The sequence below is a fragment of the Phyllostomus hastatus genome, unplaced genomic scaffold (assembly GCF_019186645.2).
Source record: "Phyllostomus hastatus isolate PE091 unplaced genomic scaffold, TTU_PhHast_1.1 phas_contig_148, whole genome shotgun sequence".
NCBI classification, from domain to species: Eukaryota; Metazoa; Chordata; class Mammalia; order Chiroptera; family Phyllostomidae; genus Phyllostomus; species Phyllostomus hastatus.
Window position 1 is genome coordinate 4,837,810 of NW_025333607.1, and position 14,659 is coordinate 4,852,468.

At 54.0% G+C, this 14,659-nt stretch overlaps 1 protein-coding gene across 1 annotated transcript in view; it reads left to right on the forward strand.

Annotated features, from left to right (window-relative positions):
* PCNX2 (pecanex 2) overlaps positions 1-14,659 on the forward strand; it is a 205,288-nt gene that overhangs the window by 45,795 nt on the left and 144,834 nt on the right. The window contains exons 10-13 of the mRNA XM_045817984.1: positions 3,039-3,184; positions 5,672-5,825; positions 5,910-5,942; positions 13,823-13,994. Coding sequence (XP_045673940.1) covers positions 3,039-3,184; positions 5,672-5,825; positions 5,910-5,942; positions 13,823-13,994 — 505 coding nt within the window. The remainder of the gene's footprint in view (positions 1-3,038; positions 3,185-5,671; positions 5,826-5,909; positions 5,943-13,822; positions 13,995-14,659) is intronic.

The following is a 14,659-nucleotide window of genomic DNA, read 5'->3' on the forward strand; positions in this document are numbered from 1 at the left end:
TTCTGTGGTGTGTGATCTGTATATTGCACCGTGTTCCCGCCACCCAGAGTCACAGCACCTCCCGTCACCACCCCTTTCGGAGTGACTGAGCTGTGGCACAGAGAGACAGAGGAAACAGAAAAGGAGGTGGGGCGGGGAAGCACCAAGCCAGGGTGAGAAGGGCCGCGTGGTGTCCGCATCAGGATTACCAGAAGGAGAGAAGGAGGGGGAGGGCAGCACATGCCACCAAGAGCGTGAAGGACAAGAGGAAGGCGGTGCCGTTCTGGCGACCCGGGGAGGGGAGGGTGGACATGTTGACAGATCGTAGCGGGACAGCAATTGTTTCAATGGGGAAGAAAATGTACAAATGCCCTGGTAGGCTCATAAATATAAAAGGCCAAACTATAGAACTTTAAGAGAGATGATAAAATGAAATACCTTTAAGATTGTGGGGTAGAAAGGCATTGGATAAACAAAGCGTAAAAAAGTGCAAAAATTTTTACTTTATAGGAAAAGTGGATGAATTACAGTACATGTCATTTAAATTAAGAATGTCTGTTTATCAGTAACAGCATAAAAGTGAAAAAGATAAGACATAAACTGGTAAAATATCTATAATTCATGTCGCTAAAGGTTTTGGTCATACATGTACACATATGTGTGTATCCACAGACATGCACACAGAGGCACACTTGCACACCCACATATGTGTGTACCTACGCAGGCATGTGTGTGCACACACATTCTCACATGGAAACCGAGGAAAGACAAACAGGGACCCGAGAGAGAAAAGGACAAATGATTTCATGCAGAAAAAGGAAAATTGGACTAAGATGCTCACCTTCATTAATAATGCAGGAAATGCAAACTAGAATAAAACTGACCTATCCCTTCATACTGACCAGGTCAGCAGACATTAAAATCACCGGCACTGCCGGATGCCGGGGAGGCCGGGGAGCCACGCGGCTCTTCCACACTCTCGGTGAGCATGTGAGCTGACAGAAGCACTTCGGAAAACTTATTTTTCTAAAGTGTTTTCGAATAAATTAGACATTTCCATACCCAGCAATTCCATCTGGGGCAAGTGTGTGCCTTTCCTGGAAAAGCCAAACAGTTTGTTTCCTCGTGAAGTTGAACCTCTGGTGCAGCGGGACGCTTGCATTCCCAGCAGTTCCCTCTGCGGGTGTCTTGTCCTGAAGAAATTCTTGCACCTGTGTGCCAGGAGACATGTTCAGGAATGTTCATAGCCACGTGATAGCAAAATAAATAAAAGAAGAAGGAAAAGAAAAGGCAAGATGCCCCTAAATATTCAACAGTAGGATGGCATATCTATGTAATAGAATATTATACAGCCATGAAAGTGGATGGACTATCATACAACCACGAAAGTGGATTTTACAGCTACAAAACAGCATGTATGAGTCTCCGGAACATAACGTGGAGTGGAGGAAAAGAAGCAAAAAGCAAGTGTTTAAAGGACACGCACGGTATGACTTCAAAAGTCGGTGAAGTTCAAAAGCGTAAAACTGAATAATACAGAAGCTTTGGGTGGAAGCACGGTGACAGCGAAGGGAAGGAGGGAGTGACGGACGCAGACCGAGGGCAGCTGGGGCCTCGGAAGGAGGAGGGAGAGGACAGCAGAGGAATGGCCCGCAGGGTGCTCCGTGCTCTCCTGAGGGCGACACTGTCTTCCTTGTACCGGGTGACAGCCACCCAGGTGTTCACTGAGTCGGCGTTCTTACACCTCACACATTTCAGAGGCATGCGTTTGTGTCGACTCAGTATTTGAGAGGAGTGTGTGCTTTTAAAACGCACGGCGCCCGGTGCTACCCAGGGGGCAGAGGAAGCCTGGAGTCCCCGGCTCTCAGGAGGGACGCAGAGCCTCCTGGGCCCGATGGGCGGCTCGCTGCACTGCGCCTGTGGCCGGGTTGCACAGCCCGCTTTTGGAAGAGGGCATGACAGCGGTCAACATTGAACACATTGGGTTTAAAGAGGGTAGTCTCTGGTGTCATGAGAAATTGAGCAATATGAAATTATTCCTCATTGATAATGAATAAGTGAGGTACATATTAATTGATACTTAATTGCAGGTATAACCTCTGAAAATGTCATAACAAGCTATTTAACTGTTGTACTTCAGTTTTGTACAATATGGTGTCAGGTGTCAGAAGAGGTAAGTTGGACTTTCTCCCTCTCTCGTGCCCCTTCCTCCTCTCCATCCTCTGGACCCCTGCACTCAGCAGTCCCCAGGGCGCCCCAGGCGTGGGGCCAGCTCTCCTTCAGGAAGCGCAGCGCTGGGCCCGGCCTGCTGGGCCTGCCCTGCTGTCCGTGGCTGGGAGCCTGCGTGGCCGTGGCTAGGACGCCTCCAGGGTGTGGTCACATAGGCAGCAGGGTGCCGGGCACCCAGCCCACCGGGTTCTCCTTACTTCCTGTCCCAGCCTCGTGTCCGGCTTCCAGGTCACTTGTGGAGCGTTTGTCAGACAGGTCAGCTCAGCCAGCGAGGCCTCCACTGGGGCAGAGCCAGTCGCAGGCAGGCTTGGGGTTAACACATTTTAAACCTGGGCCTGACATTCCCCACCTCTCCCTGTTTTGCTGGTTTAGAGTTTTCTTCTATAAATACTCCAGTTTTTCCAATATCAGGCCTCAGCAGCAGCCTGCACGTTGGCAATAAAAATCTTTCCACTCTCAGTAAAACTTGAATGTGTATTTTAATGTTACATTAAATAACATGTCTTTCACAAAGGAAGTCACTTAAGATCTTTTGTGGACTTCTGATCGTCCCTAAGAGTTCTCTTCCCTGTAGTGTTTGGCCGTAATTAACTAGTGTTTTGACAGGGGGTGTGTGCAGTGTTAGTGGTGTGATGGGATGGAAGTGGGGTGTGCTGGTAAGGGCGAGCCCTCTCATCCATCAGCGAGCACCCTGGTCTCCGAGAACCCATGTTCGTGAGATGCGTAGGTTCGTGCGTCTGCTTTTCCTACTCCTGAATCGCGAGGCGCGTTTGCGGCAGCGCGGGGTCGGTGTAAGACCCTCCTCTGTTCTGTCTGTTGGTGTCCGACAGCCTCGGACCCGGGAGCTGGAGGACTCGTCGTGTTCTTCCGCACCGGGGAAATTTAACCGAGAGCAGTTCTACAAGTTCATCATCTTCCCCGGCAAGTGGATTAAAGTCTGGTACGATCGCCTCGCCTTGCTGGCGCTGCTGGATCGGTAAGTCCGCGAGCCTTGGGTGCGGGATGGAGAACGCAGTGGGGGCGGGGCTGTGGGCGGGGCTGTGGGCGGGGGAGGGAGCGTTTAAGGGCGACTGCCGAGGCGCCGCCCACCCGGAGTGGGAGTGAGATCCTCACCGGCGGGAACAAGAAATGGAGAGACCTGTACCTCTGCCCTCCGTCAGCGCTGGTTCTGTCCCCGCTCCTGTCTGACACGCACAGAGTGGAGCGGTCTTCTCCTCTTTAAACCCTTTTGTGCCTCCTCACCCCTTACCATGTTCCTCAAGATAAAATGCTGTGGGTTGGATGCCCTAGCTGGACAGCCAATTGGGTTGGAGCCTCCTCCTGTACACCGAAAGGTTGTGGGTTCGATCCCTGGTCTGGGCACATACCCAGGTGGTGGGTTCGGGCCCCGGTCGGGGTGTGTGGGAGAGGACCCATCAGTGCTTCCCTCCCTCCCGCTCTCCCTCCCTTCCTCTCTCTCTAGAATCAGAGAGCCTGTCGCCGGGTTGGGGACGTGCTTCCTGAGCGGGAAGGGTGGAGGGAGCCTCAGGTTGGTTAAGGTGTGACGGTGACAGGGTAGGGGGCTTTCTGCTGCCCCCCCGCCTCGAGAGAGACAAAGGACAGGGCTGTCTAGTTCTGACTGGTTCGCTGCCTTGAACACTGGAAGACGCTGCTGCTGACGCTGTCATCAGCAGACTCTGCTCCGCAGTGCCGTGCCAGCCCCTGGGGCGGGGGAGGCTGGCCGCCTGCCTGCCTCGCTGGCAGTGGTCCCCCAGTGACTCCTTGTCATTGCGGCATCTTCCACGTGTGATCACGCACTAAAAACTATAGCCGTGCAAAATTACAGCAGTAAATTCCAGGACCCACCAGTCAAGGAATGGGGTTACAATGGCTTTTCTAACAGCCCTATGTCACCCGTGGGACACACACTTAAGACAAACGTTTCGTACTTAACTAAAATAGTCCCACACAATACATTCCATTAGATGAGGCAGGTTTTGAAATACTAATTTTTTTTTTGTTTCAAGAAGGAGTTATTGAGATTTGGAGTAGCTGATTCTGATGGTGGGGAAGATGGTGTGTGTTGGGGAAAAGATATCTGGAAACCTTTTTGCACTTGCTCTTTAATTTTGCTGTGAATCTAAAACTGCACTAAAAAATTAAGTTTATTAATTTTGGAAAATGTTCAGGAGTGCCCGCATTCCAAGCATGAAGTCGCCGATTGCCCTGTCTGTAAATGATCTCACTCGCTGGGCGAGGTTAATGGTACATGGGCAAAACTCGGTGAGGCCTTAGCCGGTGTGGCTCAGTGGGTTGGAAGCATCGTCCCTGTACCTGTACACCAGAAGGTTGCAGGTTCGATCCCTGGTTGGGGCACCTATGGGAGGCAACCAGTTAAAGTTTCTCTCTCACATTGCTGTTTCTCTCTCTCCCTCCCTCTTTCTCTAAAATCAATAAACATTTAGGAATTTGTACAGTAATAGATACAGAACTACGGTGAATTCTTGTGAACGGCCCGTCCACGTCCCTGACCTGTGGTTCACACTCCTGACCTGTGGTCCACGCTGCCATTGCTCACTCTGTCCCACCCATTCGCTCCCACAGCGCCTCCTGCCTCTTGTCCTCCCGCAGACACCTCCCGCCCCTGAGAGCAGGATCCCGGCCTCTGCGCATCCCCCCGGGCCCCGCAGCGCCCTCAGGTGACCCCGAACCACCTGTAGCACTTGGACTCACCCACCTTCTCGCGCCCTGCAGCCCCACCTGTCCCGTGGCCACCTGCCTACTTGGGCTCTGTGATCCAGCCCTCTGCCCCCTCGTGCCCACACCCCAACACCCCCTCACTGGTCCGCCTGCACACCCTCTGACAGTACCCCACCCCTGATGAGTCCTGTTCTCGACCCACCCCTCCATTTCTGAGTCCCTGGAAGAAAACTAGACAGTGAGACTGTGGCCATGACACCCCCACGTCAGGCTGCTGCACCGGCAGCCTTCTGGCCCCAGTTCTTCCGGCTCCGGAAACTGGGCCTGGGCCTGGGCCCGGCCGGGGAGAGTGTGTGTAGAAACCAAAATCGGCGTGACCCAGGTGTTCACGTGCCCTCCCCCGTTTAAAGGAGCCAGCGACGCTGTACCTGAGATGCATCTCACTGTGCTGGATGCAAGAGTTAACTGCCTTCTCCCAGGACACCCACTGCAGTGGAAGTGGCCAAGGAGGCCCCATGGGATTACATTGCGTTTTCCTCAGTGACAGGAATCTGGGGTTAAGATTTTGCGCGTAAAGCACGGGAGGAAGGAAAGACAGAGAGAGACCTCAGAAGCCTGTCACCGAAGACAAAGGCTTACGACCGTAACTGCTCGGCTGTCCCTGTCTGTCTGTCTGCCAGGGAGCGTGCAGGGTTCTCTCCGCAGGCAGACGCACAGCCTTCACTGCCTCTGTGTGTGTGTGTGTGTGTGTGTGTGTGTGTGTGTGTGTGTGTGTGTCGCCCAGAACCGAAGACGTCAAGGAGAACGTGCTGGCGGTCTCGCTCGTCGTCCTGGTGTCCCTGCTGGGCTTCGTGACGCTGAGCCGAGGCTTCTGCAGAGACCTGTGGGTGCTCCTCTTCTGCCTGGTCATGGCCAGCTGCCAGTACTCCCTGCTAAAGGCAAGGCCGCCCCTAATGCTTTCCGTCACTAGTGTGTCCTTGAAACCACGAGATGATGACCCAGGCTTCTGGTTTGTGTTCTAGAGCGTCCAGCCTGACCCCGCCTCGCCGATCCACGTGAGTATCTAGGCAGACACGTCGCTGATCTTGTCGGCTTTGTTGCAGAGGGGGGAATGGCCAGAGTCTGCTCAAAGGGCAAAATATGTACCTATATATATATATATATATATATACACACACAGAGAGAGAATATATATAGCAACATTAAGTAGAAATGTCAGCGCCTGGTGGGCAAGTTCAGGCTGGACCTGAGAGCCTGGTGTGGACGACCCTGGGGGATGTGTGGGGCGGGGCGAGGAGAGCCTGTGGAGGGTCTTTTCTGTCCCTCTGGACTTGTGGTGGGAAGACTGTGCAGCCCGGTGGGCAAGGCTGCAGACTCCGCCCTCACGGCGCCTGCCTCCGTCTCCAGGGCCCTCCGTGGAATGCTGGACCCTGAGCGAGAGGGGCCTTCCCCACGCCCCCGCATCCCTGTGGGGCCCGAGTAACCCGCATCTCGGACTTAAAGCCGCACCTGGCACGTAGAAATGGCTTCATAAACGACAGCTGTCGTTGTTGGTCACATCGGTGACGAAGGCGCCAGTCCTTCCTTGAACATCCCCTTCCCGTTTCACACTTCAGTGTGTCGCTACCTGTTATCCGCACACCTGGGCCGCTTTGTAGCTGAGACTCCGGGCTCAGCAGCGCCGATCTGGGGCGCTCTGACGTTCTCCTGTGAGTTCCGAAGCCCACCCCATTTCCACTGACGCGGCCGCTCCTCGCCCTGCGGGGTGCGGTGCTGGGGGACAGGCTCCCGCACTGCCCCCACCGGGCACCTGGCCACGTGCCTTTGCGCTGCAACCTCTGCCTGCTTGGCTCCCCAGCTCTTTGAGGAGCCCCCTTCCTTCCCTTTGTTGTGGGAGGTCCTGTGGGCCCCCCCCACCCCGCAAACACTCCCAGTGAAAGAAGGCTGGATCTTCCCTCAATTGTGCTTTTTAAAAATTCATGTCGGGATTTAGGACTGCTTGTAAATCTGTCCTGGCTCCTGTTTAGTTCGTGGTAATTAAGAAAAGCTTATAATTGGATGATCACATGGCACAGGCTGCTGCCTTGTTAAACTCCTCAGTTCCCATAACTGGTTTGCAGACGATCCCTCATCTTTATCCCAGAATCCGACCGTCAGGGCGAGCGGGAGCGGTGTAATTAGGGTGCCGAGATGTATTGTTGTGATTATCGCCGAAATCTGGGCTCGGCGCTGCCAGGAGCGATGGCGGCTGCGGAAGGTGTTGCTCAAGCGCCCCCGGGACCCATGTCCTCCCGAGCCAGCCAGGCACCTCAGCGTCAGTGTGTTCTGGGCGACTGGGGGAGGGGCGGACGCTAGAAACGTCCATGTCCCACGTGCGTTCCCAGGAGAAGTCAGAGAACGCCAGTCAAGCCGGGGGTTGAGGGCAGCTGCATCGCCTGTGGGTTTGGCACGTCCGTTGGCAGGACCCAGTGGCACCGCACGCTCGGGCCTTGGAGTGTCTCTGTCACCCTGGTGCCTAGAGAGTAGGTCAGGCCGCAAGCATGCGGTCGTGAGACTGTAGGAGACAACCTCTCTCACTGTGTTGGGGGCCCTCGTCAGCCTGTGACGGTGCTCAGGGTGTTACAGGGTGCAGCCAAGAGGGGATCCCAAACGGGCATTTGAAATGGGGTCCAGAACTCAAGGTGTCCAGGAGATTCTAAGATGTCTTCACCCCTTCCCCCACAGGTGTGAGTTGGGGGAAGGGGCACATAGAGCAAGAACATGCAGGGCAGCTTTGCAGCTAATCCATGGCATGGTCATTTAAGGTACCTATAGCCTTTGGCTGGTCACTTAGATATGCTAAATAGGTATGGCCATGCTCTAGGCCAGGGGGGTGGAAAGGGATCTCCCCCCCAAGATGGGACTGGGGGGCAGGTCTCCTGAGTTACAGCGCCTGCGTGGGAGCTCAGAGAAGATTGGCTCTATGACATGGGGTCACACCTGCCCAGACCCACAATGGCAACCAGAAAAGCTGGAAAGGACAGCAGAGTTCTGGCATGTGAGGCTGATTATAGGAGGAGTCGGAAATGGGGCTGCAGAGGAAGATTAGCATGGGGATTTAAAACCCAGACATGGCAGCCATTGGAGGGAGAAGCACGCGGTTTTGGCTGAGTGGGGACTCCCGTGGCCCTGGGAGAGAGGACCACGTGCCTTTGCCAGAGTGGGGACCTCCATAGCTTTAGAAGGGGGAACCACCACCCAGTTTTAGCAGAGATCCCGGCGACTCAGCTAAAGGTGCCAGGAACCCAGGGAGGTCTCCCAGTCGAGATGGAGTACTAACTGGGAAGAACCAGAGGACTGCCTGAGCCATGGACTTCTATTTCCTTTCCTGAGATACAGTACTCTGGACTGGGCAAAGGGGGAAGGAAGGAAGGACTGTGTCTGTGGGTGTTTTAAGGGACTTTAGGATTTTTGATGAAGACATTAGGTCACTACTTTAAGTTTGTATAGCATTAAATAAACATTTCCTTTCCTTTTCACGAATCTCTGGCATTGAGAGACGTGTTTCCTCTGGTGGCGGACATAACGGACCTGGGGGCTTCTTTCAGTAATAGTATATCGTCCCAGGCCCCCCCCTTTGTTGTTCTCTGTAACAAGGGCATCGTGGGGCCCCCTGCACAGACCTCTACCCGAGTGAGTCCCTGGCCCGCGCTGGCACTTCTCAGACAGCTCTGGAGAGGGAGGAGGGCATGCGTGGCAGCCACACAATGTTTCCCCTAGCAGCCCGGACGGAGTCACGCATGCTGTCAGGAGGCGGGGTCACGCACGCTGTCAGGAGGCGGGGGTACCATGCCTGGTGCACGGGTGAGAGCAGCTCCAGAAGGCGATGGTGGAGAGAGAGCTGGGTCTGGGCAGAGACGATGATGCTCAAGCCCACCGCCCTCGCCAGCCTGGTGCCGTGTCGTCAGGCGTCAGCGGCTGTCGGGGGACCAAAGTGCTTCTCAGAGACGTTACTTTGCACGTTTGAGGGGAGGGGTACTAATAAATCAGGCGACTCTTGCTCTTAGAGAACTTGACGGACTTTTCTGCTTTGTTTCCGTCCAGGAGCATAGAGGTGGCAAATTCTGAGCCAGTTGTTGAAACCAGAAAATAACACAATAAACGTAAAAATTGTAACACTATTTCCAGTATCAATGCACAATTAATAACGACAGGCTAACGGATATGGTATGAGGGACCCTGAGCCGGAAAGAAATGCATCTGAGTGTAGAGAGAAAACCAAGCGCTGTGTGGGTTCCGGAAGCAACCTGGGGGTCCGAGACGGACGAGCAGTCTGGGGCCGGGAGGCTGTGCTTGGTTCACGTGGGTTCACACACAGGTCGAACCAGCAGTAACCACCCAGCAAGACCCCAAAGGCAAGATGTAGGGGGGTGTCTGCGAGGCAGCAGAGACCTGGGACACCCAGCAGGGAGCCGGAGTGGGGGCGTGCCCCGAGCGTGCACAAGACCTCAAGAGTCTGTGTGTGTGCTGGGCCGGCACCTGGGAATCTGCACTAATGCCCCAGGCGGTGCCCGCGGAGGCCAGCCTGGAGCCCAAGGATAAACACGGGGGGCGGGGCCTTATGGGAAGCACGCAGGTGTCAGCACTAGAATCCTGCCTCGCACCAGCTCCAGGATCTTGGGCAGGTTCCTTCCCTGGCTGTCAGGGCTTTCATCCCTGCAAGAGGAGATAACAAGACAGGATGCCAGCAGACCGAACGAGACGTGGCTAACAGTCACGACCTCGGGGGGACCTCCAAGAGCGGCTTGGACAGTGTGTGCTTTGCCCCCCGCGGGTCCTGGAATACACCACATCCTCTGGCGTGTCCCCATCCCTCCCTCCTTCCCTCTGCGTGGTTATCCGTTTCCCCTCTGTGGGACTGGGGCTGCGGTACGCCTGCCACCACCTCAGGTCATGCAAGAATCACTGGGAATGGACTTCGTGAGCTGACGTTTCATTCTGGAATGGCTTTGGGTTTGCAGAGCGGCAGGGAGACAGGATGGAGGGCTCCCGGGTACCCGAGCCCAGCCCACCTTCCCCCCGTGGCGGCCTCTCACACCAGCATGCTCCGTTCGCTGCAGCCCGTGAGCCCACATGGTCGAGATTGTTAAGTGAAGGCCTATTTCACTCCGATTTCCTTAGTTTTACCTCATGCTGTTCTGTTCCAGGATCCCACCCAGGACGCCACACGACCTCCTTGGGCTCGACTTGGCCGTTTCTGAGTTTTTCCTGGTTTTCGGTGACCTTGACAGTTGTGAAGAGTACCGGGCAGGGATTCTGGAGACTGTCCCTGCACTGGGACTTTCCCGACGACGGCGTGATCAGACTGGGGTGTGGGTCCCGGGGAGGAAGATGCCGGGTCAGGGGCCTTCTCATCACATCACACGGAGGGCGAATGCCCTGTGCGTGACTTCCCACTGTCAGTGTTGGCCTTGACCCCCCGAGGAAGGCAGTGTGTGTCGGAAGAATGAGCACAACTGACATAAAATACTTTCTCGGCCCTCGGTGCTGGAAATAAGGCGATCGACTTAGTTTTAGTGGGTCTGGAAAGTCAAACTGTACTTACCTGTTTAGTTGTGCATTTGCTTGGCTCAGAAAAAGCATTCTTCAAAGCGTGAGCCGTCCCAGGGAGCCTGTTAACGTTCACGTGCTGCATGTCTACCGTTAACAACGGCAGAACCTCGGTCACTGCCTTCCCATGCCTTCTGTCTGTGGGCAGATTTCTTCACCCTCGTGCCTCAGTTTACTCTCGACAAAATGAGAACCATAGTATGTTGTCCTTAACGTGTATTGAGGATTAGGCGTGCGAATCCATTTGAAGAAGGCAGAACTCGGGCGAGGCTGTGTGAGCTGTTTCATATCCCAGCCCCATTCAAAACAGCCAGACCCGTGACGGGCTGGCCGCGACGTGTGCACACTCGCTCGGTGTCAGGCAGCTCTTGGGTGCCCTGTGCACTGAGAAAGGGGGGAGGCCACCTGACACGGGTGGGGAGGTGTGGCCGGGCGTGGACAACACCCAGCATCACCGCTGAGGCCCGGCTGCACTGCAGGCACCTGGCCTCCCGATAATAAAAACCTGTTGTTTATTTATTTATTTTCTTAACAAACTGGAAGCATTTCACCAGCCCACTGTCTCATGATGAGAAGGGCCTGGCCCCTCCGCCACAGGCCCCCCCCCCCGATCTCCACAGGGGGTCCTGGGAGGTTCACATAGATTCTCTCACCTCCCCCAGCCTGGACTGCAACATTGTTCGTGTCGCCTGGTGAGGTCCCCTCAGCTGCAGTCGGTGGTGCTCCCCAGTGTCCTTTAAGGTTAAAAACAGATGGGAAATAGGGAAGTTTTAAAAGATTGTGATTGGTCGTTCAGTTGGTTGGAGCATCGTGCGGTACACCAAAATGCTGTGGCTTCGATTCCCGGTCAGGGCACATACCTAGGTTGTGGGTTCAATCCCTGGTTGGGGCCCATACAGGAGGCAGCCAATCGATGTTTCTCTCTCCCTCCTCGGTGTCTGTCCTTCTCTGTCCTTTCCTTCCTTTCTCTCTAAGACCAATAAACATCCTCAGGTGGGGATTTTTAAAAAAAGATTATGATCAGACTTCACCAGGAGGAGCGAGTGGAATTTTTCTATTGAAAAATAAACCGGTCCTGGGGGCTTTGGCTGATTGCTTCTCCTGCGAAGGAGAGAGCTGGAGAGCAGGGAATGTCATTCACAGGCGTCCGTAGGGGCCCGGGCAGATAAAGGAGACTCACGTGCGTGCATGGGCGATACTCTCAGAATTGTCCGGGGACCCGGCGTGTGTGCGGGAAGGGAGAGGGGGCGCGAGTGTGGCGAGGGCAGGTCTTTCTCGGGGAGCCTTAGGTTTTGTCTCATGAATTACAAGCGCGAGGGGAGCGTTCTCACACCCAATAAATAGTGTGGCTTGGCAGATCCAGGACGATGTCTAAAACTTGTCTGAGGCCAAAGACTGTCAGCTCCTAGAAAGCCCATCTTTAACCTTTTGGTGAAAGGAAGAATCGGGACAAGCAGGGGGTAGCTCTTCAGTTTTATGGTTTTGAAACTGCATCGATTTGAAGAAGGGTCTCACGTGCTTGTGCGTTTGTCTTCTGAGTGGCTCTCTGGAGCAGCCCACTTACTCTGCTACTCGCTTGATAAGAAATGCATTAAAATTTCACTTGGGCTTTAGTTTCCTTTTTTTTTTTAATGCAGAGAAAGTATTCCCATACCATTAACCTATGGCCTAGTTGGATCCAGGAGGAAATTTCATACGAGTGTGGATATTCCTTAAAGACGGAGCCCGGAGTCGGGGCCGAGCGTCGCCAGCCCCCACGGACGGCCTGTTTCCTTCCTGTGCAAAGACGGTCCCCGGACGGGGCTGTTTCTGTTACAGAGGCGATGGCGGTTTAAATTGCCTTTCTAAATGTATTCAAGGCGGTGACTGAACACTCGCATCTGAAACCGTATCACTTCATCTCTACTTTTTTATGCCCAAAGTAGTTCCTGGATGCAAACGACATTCTCCCCCAGATTCACATATATATTTTTTTTTAATCTTGTGTACTATGCAACAATTTGTGAGATGGAAGTTCCTCATTGGCTCCGCCCCTCCCGGAAGCTGACATTGTATCTGTGTTGTAACTTTATTGTTGACACTATTACAGATGTCCTGCTTTCCACCCCACCCCCGTGCCCACCTCCACCCTGTCCCTGCCCCCTCCCCTCTGTCTTCACCACACCCTCGTCTGTATCCGTCCGCCAGGCACGTGTGAGCTTCGGCTAATCCCTCCACCTTCCTCACTTTTCTGTCCTTCCGAGAAGAAAAATAAAAACTGTTTCTACTTCTGACAATATTTTGAGGACTAAGATAAGAGGTGTTAAGTTTTGGGGCCTCCTCAGAGGAAAGTATATAAATAGCCAGTTTTTAAAATGGTGTTATTTCACCATGGCACTCAAGGACATCTCCTGTGACCTCTGCGGTCCTAACTGGCACCTGTGTAGTCTTGCTTTGAAAGCCATGAGGAAAAGGAAGCTCGCAACTTACAATTCTGTTTCTTTTTTTTAAAGATTTATTTATGAGCCCTGGCTGGCGTAGCTCAGTGGATTGAGTGCGGGCTGTGAACCAAAGCATCGCAGGTTCAATTCTCAGTCAGGGCACATGCCTGGGTTGTAGGCCAGGTCCCCAGTAGGGGGTGTGCGTGAGAGGCAACCGCACATTGATGTTTCTCTCTCTCTTTCTCTCTGTCTCTCTTTCTCCCTCCCTTCCCTCTCTAAAAATAAATAAATAAAATCTAAAAAAAAAGAATTTAAAAAAGATTTATTTACTTATTTATTCTTAGAAACAAGGAAAGGGAAGGAGAAAGAGGGGGAGAGAAACATCAACGTGTGGTTGCCTCTCATGCACACCCCCTACTGGGGACCTGGCCCAAAACCCAAGGCGTGTGTCCTGACTGGGAATCGAACCGGCGATCCTTTGGTTTGCAGGTTTGCACTCAATCCCCTGAGCCACACCAGCCGGGGTGTAATTCTATTTGTTACTAACAGTGAAGCTCGATTTAGACCTTGTGGAGCAAATAACGGTTTAAATTAGGTTCGTGCGTGAAATGAACAATGCAGGTGGGAGCTTCGCCGCGGGGGAAGCATTGAACTAGATCTAGATCGTACCCAAAGATGGTAGTGAAAATTTCAGGTCAATGTGTTGAGTCTGAGAGTTTGATATTCTCATTCTTATTTGACGGAATAATCATCAGTTTCTTTTCTTTTCCTGGTATTTCGTGTGTATGAATTATAGTAGGGAAGGGGAAAGAATGAGTTTTATGCTATAAGCTGTTTTATATGGTGTGAATTATTGGCTAAGAGGATTTTGTCATTAACCAAAGGAAAAAAAAAGGTGCCATTCAGAGACTGTGTTTGTTTTCTAGGGACACAACCAAATCATCACATACAGCAGACCAGTCTACTTCTGTGTGCTCTGCGGCCTTATTCTGCTTCTGGACGCGGGGGCCGCAGCCCGGCGCCCGGCCACGCGCGCCGTGTATGGCCTGCAGCTCTTCTCCGCGGGGTCGCTGCAGTCGGCCAGGGACCTCCTGATAGGTGAGTTCCTCCGGGACACCTGGGCGGGAGCGTCGGGGAGAGGGGCTCTGTCCTCACGCTGTCCCCTGAATCCCTGACTAGAGAGACTGCCCTGCTTGGGTGCTGCCGGAGAGACGCGCATTTCCCTCCACTTGCCCAGCGTCAGGAGACGTCTGGGCACCGGAGCCACGGGGCATCGAGTCCGGGATTATCCTAAAGGGCTTTGACATCCGTGAGCAGGAAGTCCCAGCGCCATGACCTCTGAAAACCAGCTGCTGAGGGGCATCAGCGGGGCTCCCCAGGGTGGGGTGCCTCTGGGTGGCAGCCACGGCCCCACCCACCGGGGATGGACACTCAGTAACACCTGAGTGGGCGTGTTCTCAGTCCAGGTAGACCCCTGGACAGGCTGGGCACCCAGCCTTCCACTGCTGCGCTTGGCTGGCCACAAGGCCGAGTTGGATGGGAAGTGCTCCGTTCACACGAGGGCCCCGTACACGCGAACAGTTAGAGCCCGTTCTCGCGCCAGAGGGGCTGGCTGGCTGTGCTCCAGCCCTGCCGCCGAACTGGCTGCGTGACCTAGAGCAAAATGCAGCTGTCACGAGAGGACGAAAACAGCACCCGCTTCAGGGGGTGGCGCCAGTTGTAGGTGAGTTAGGACATTTGAACGCATGGAGCAGTGCCTGGCA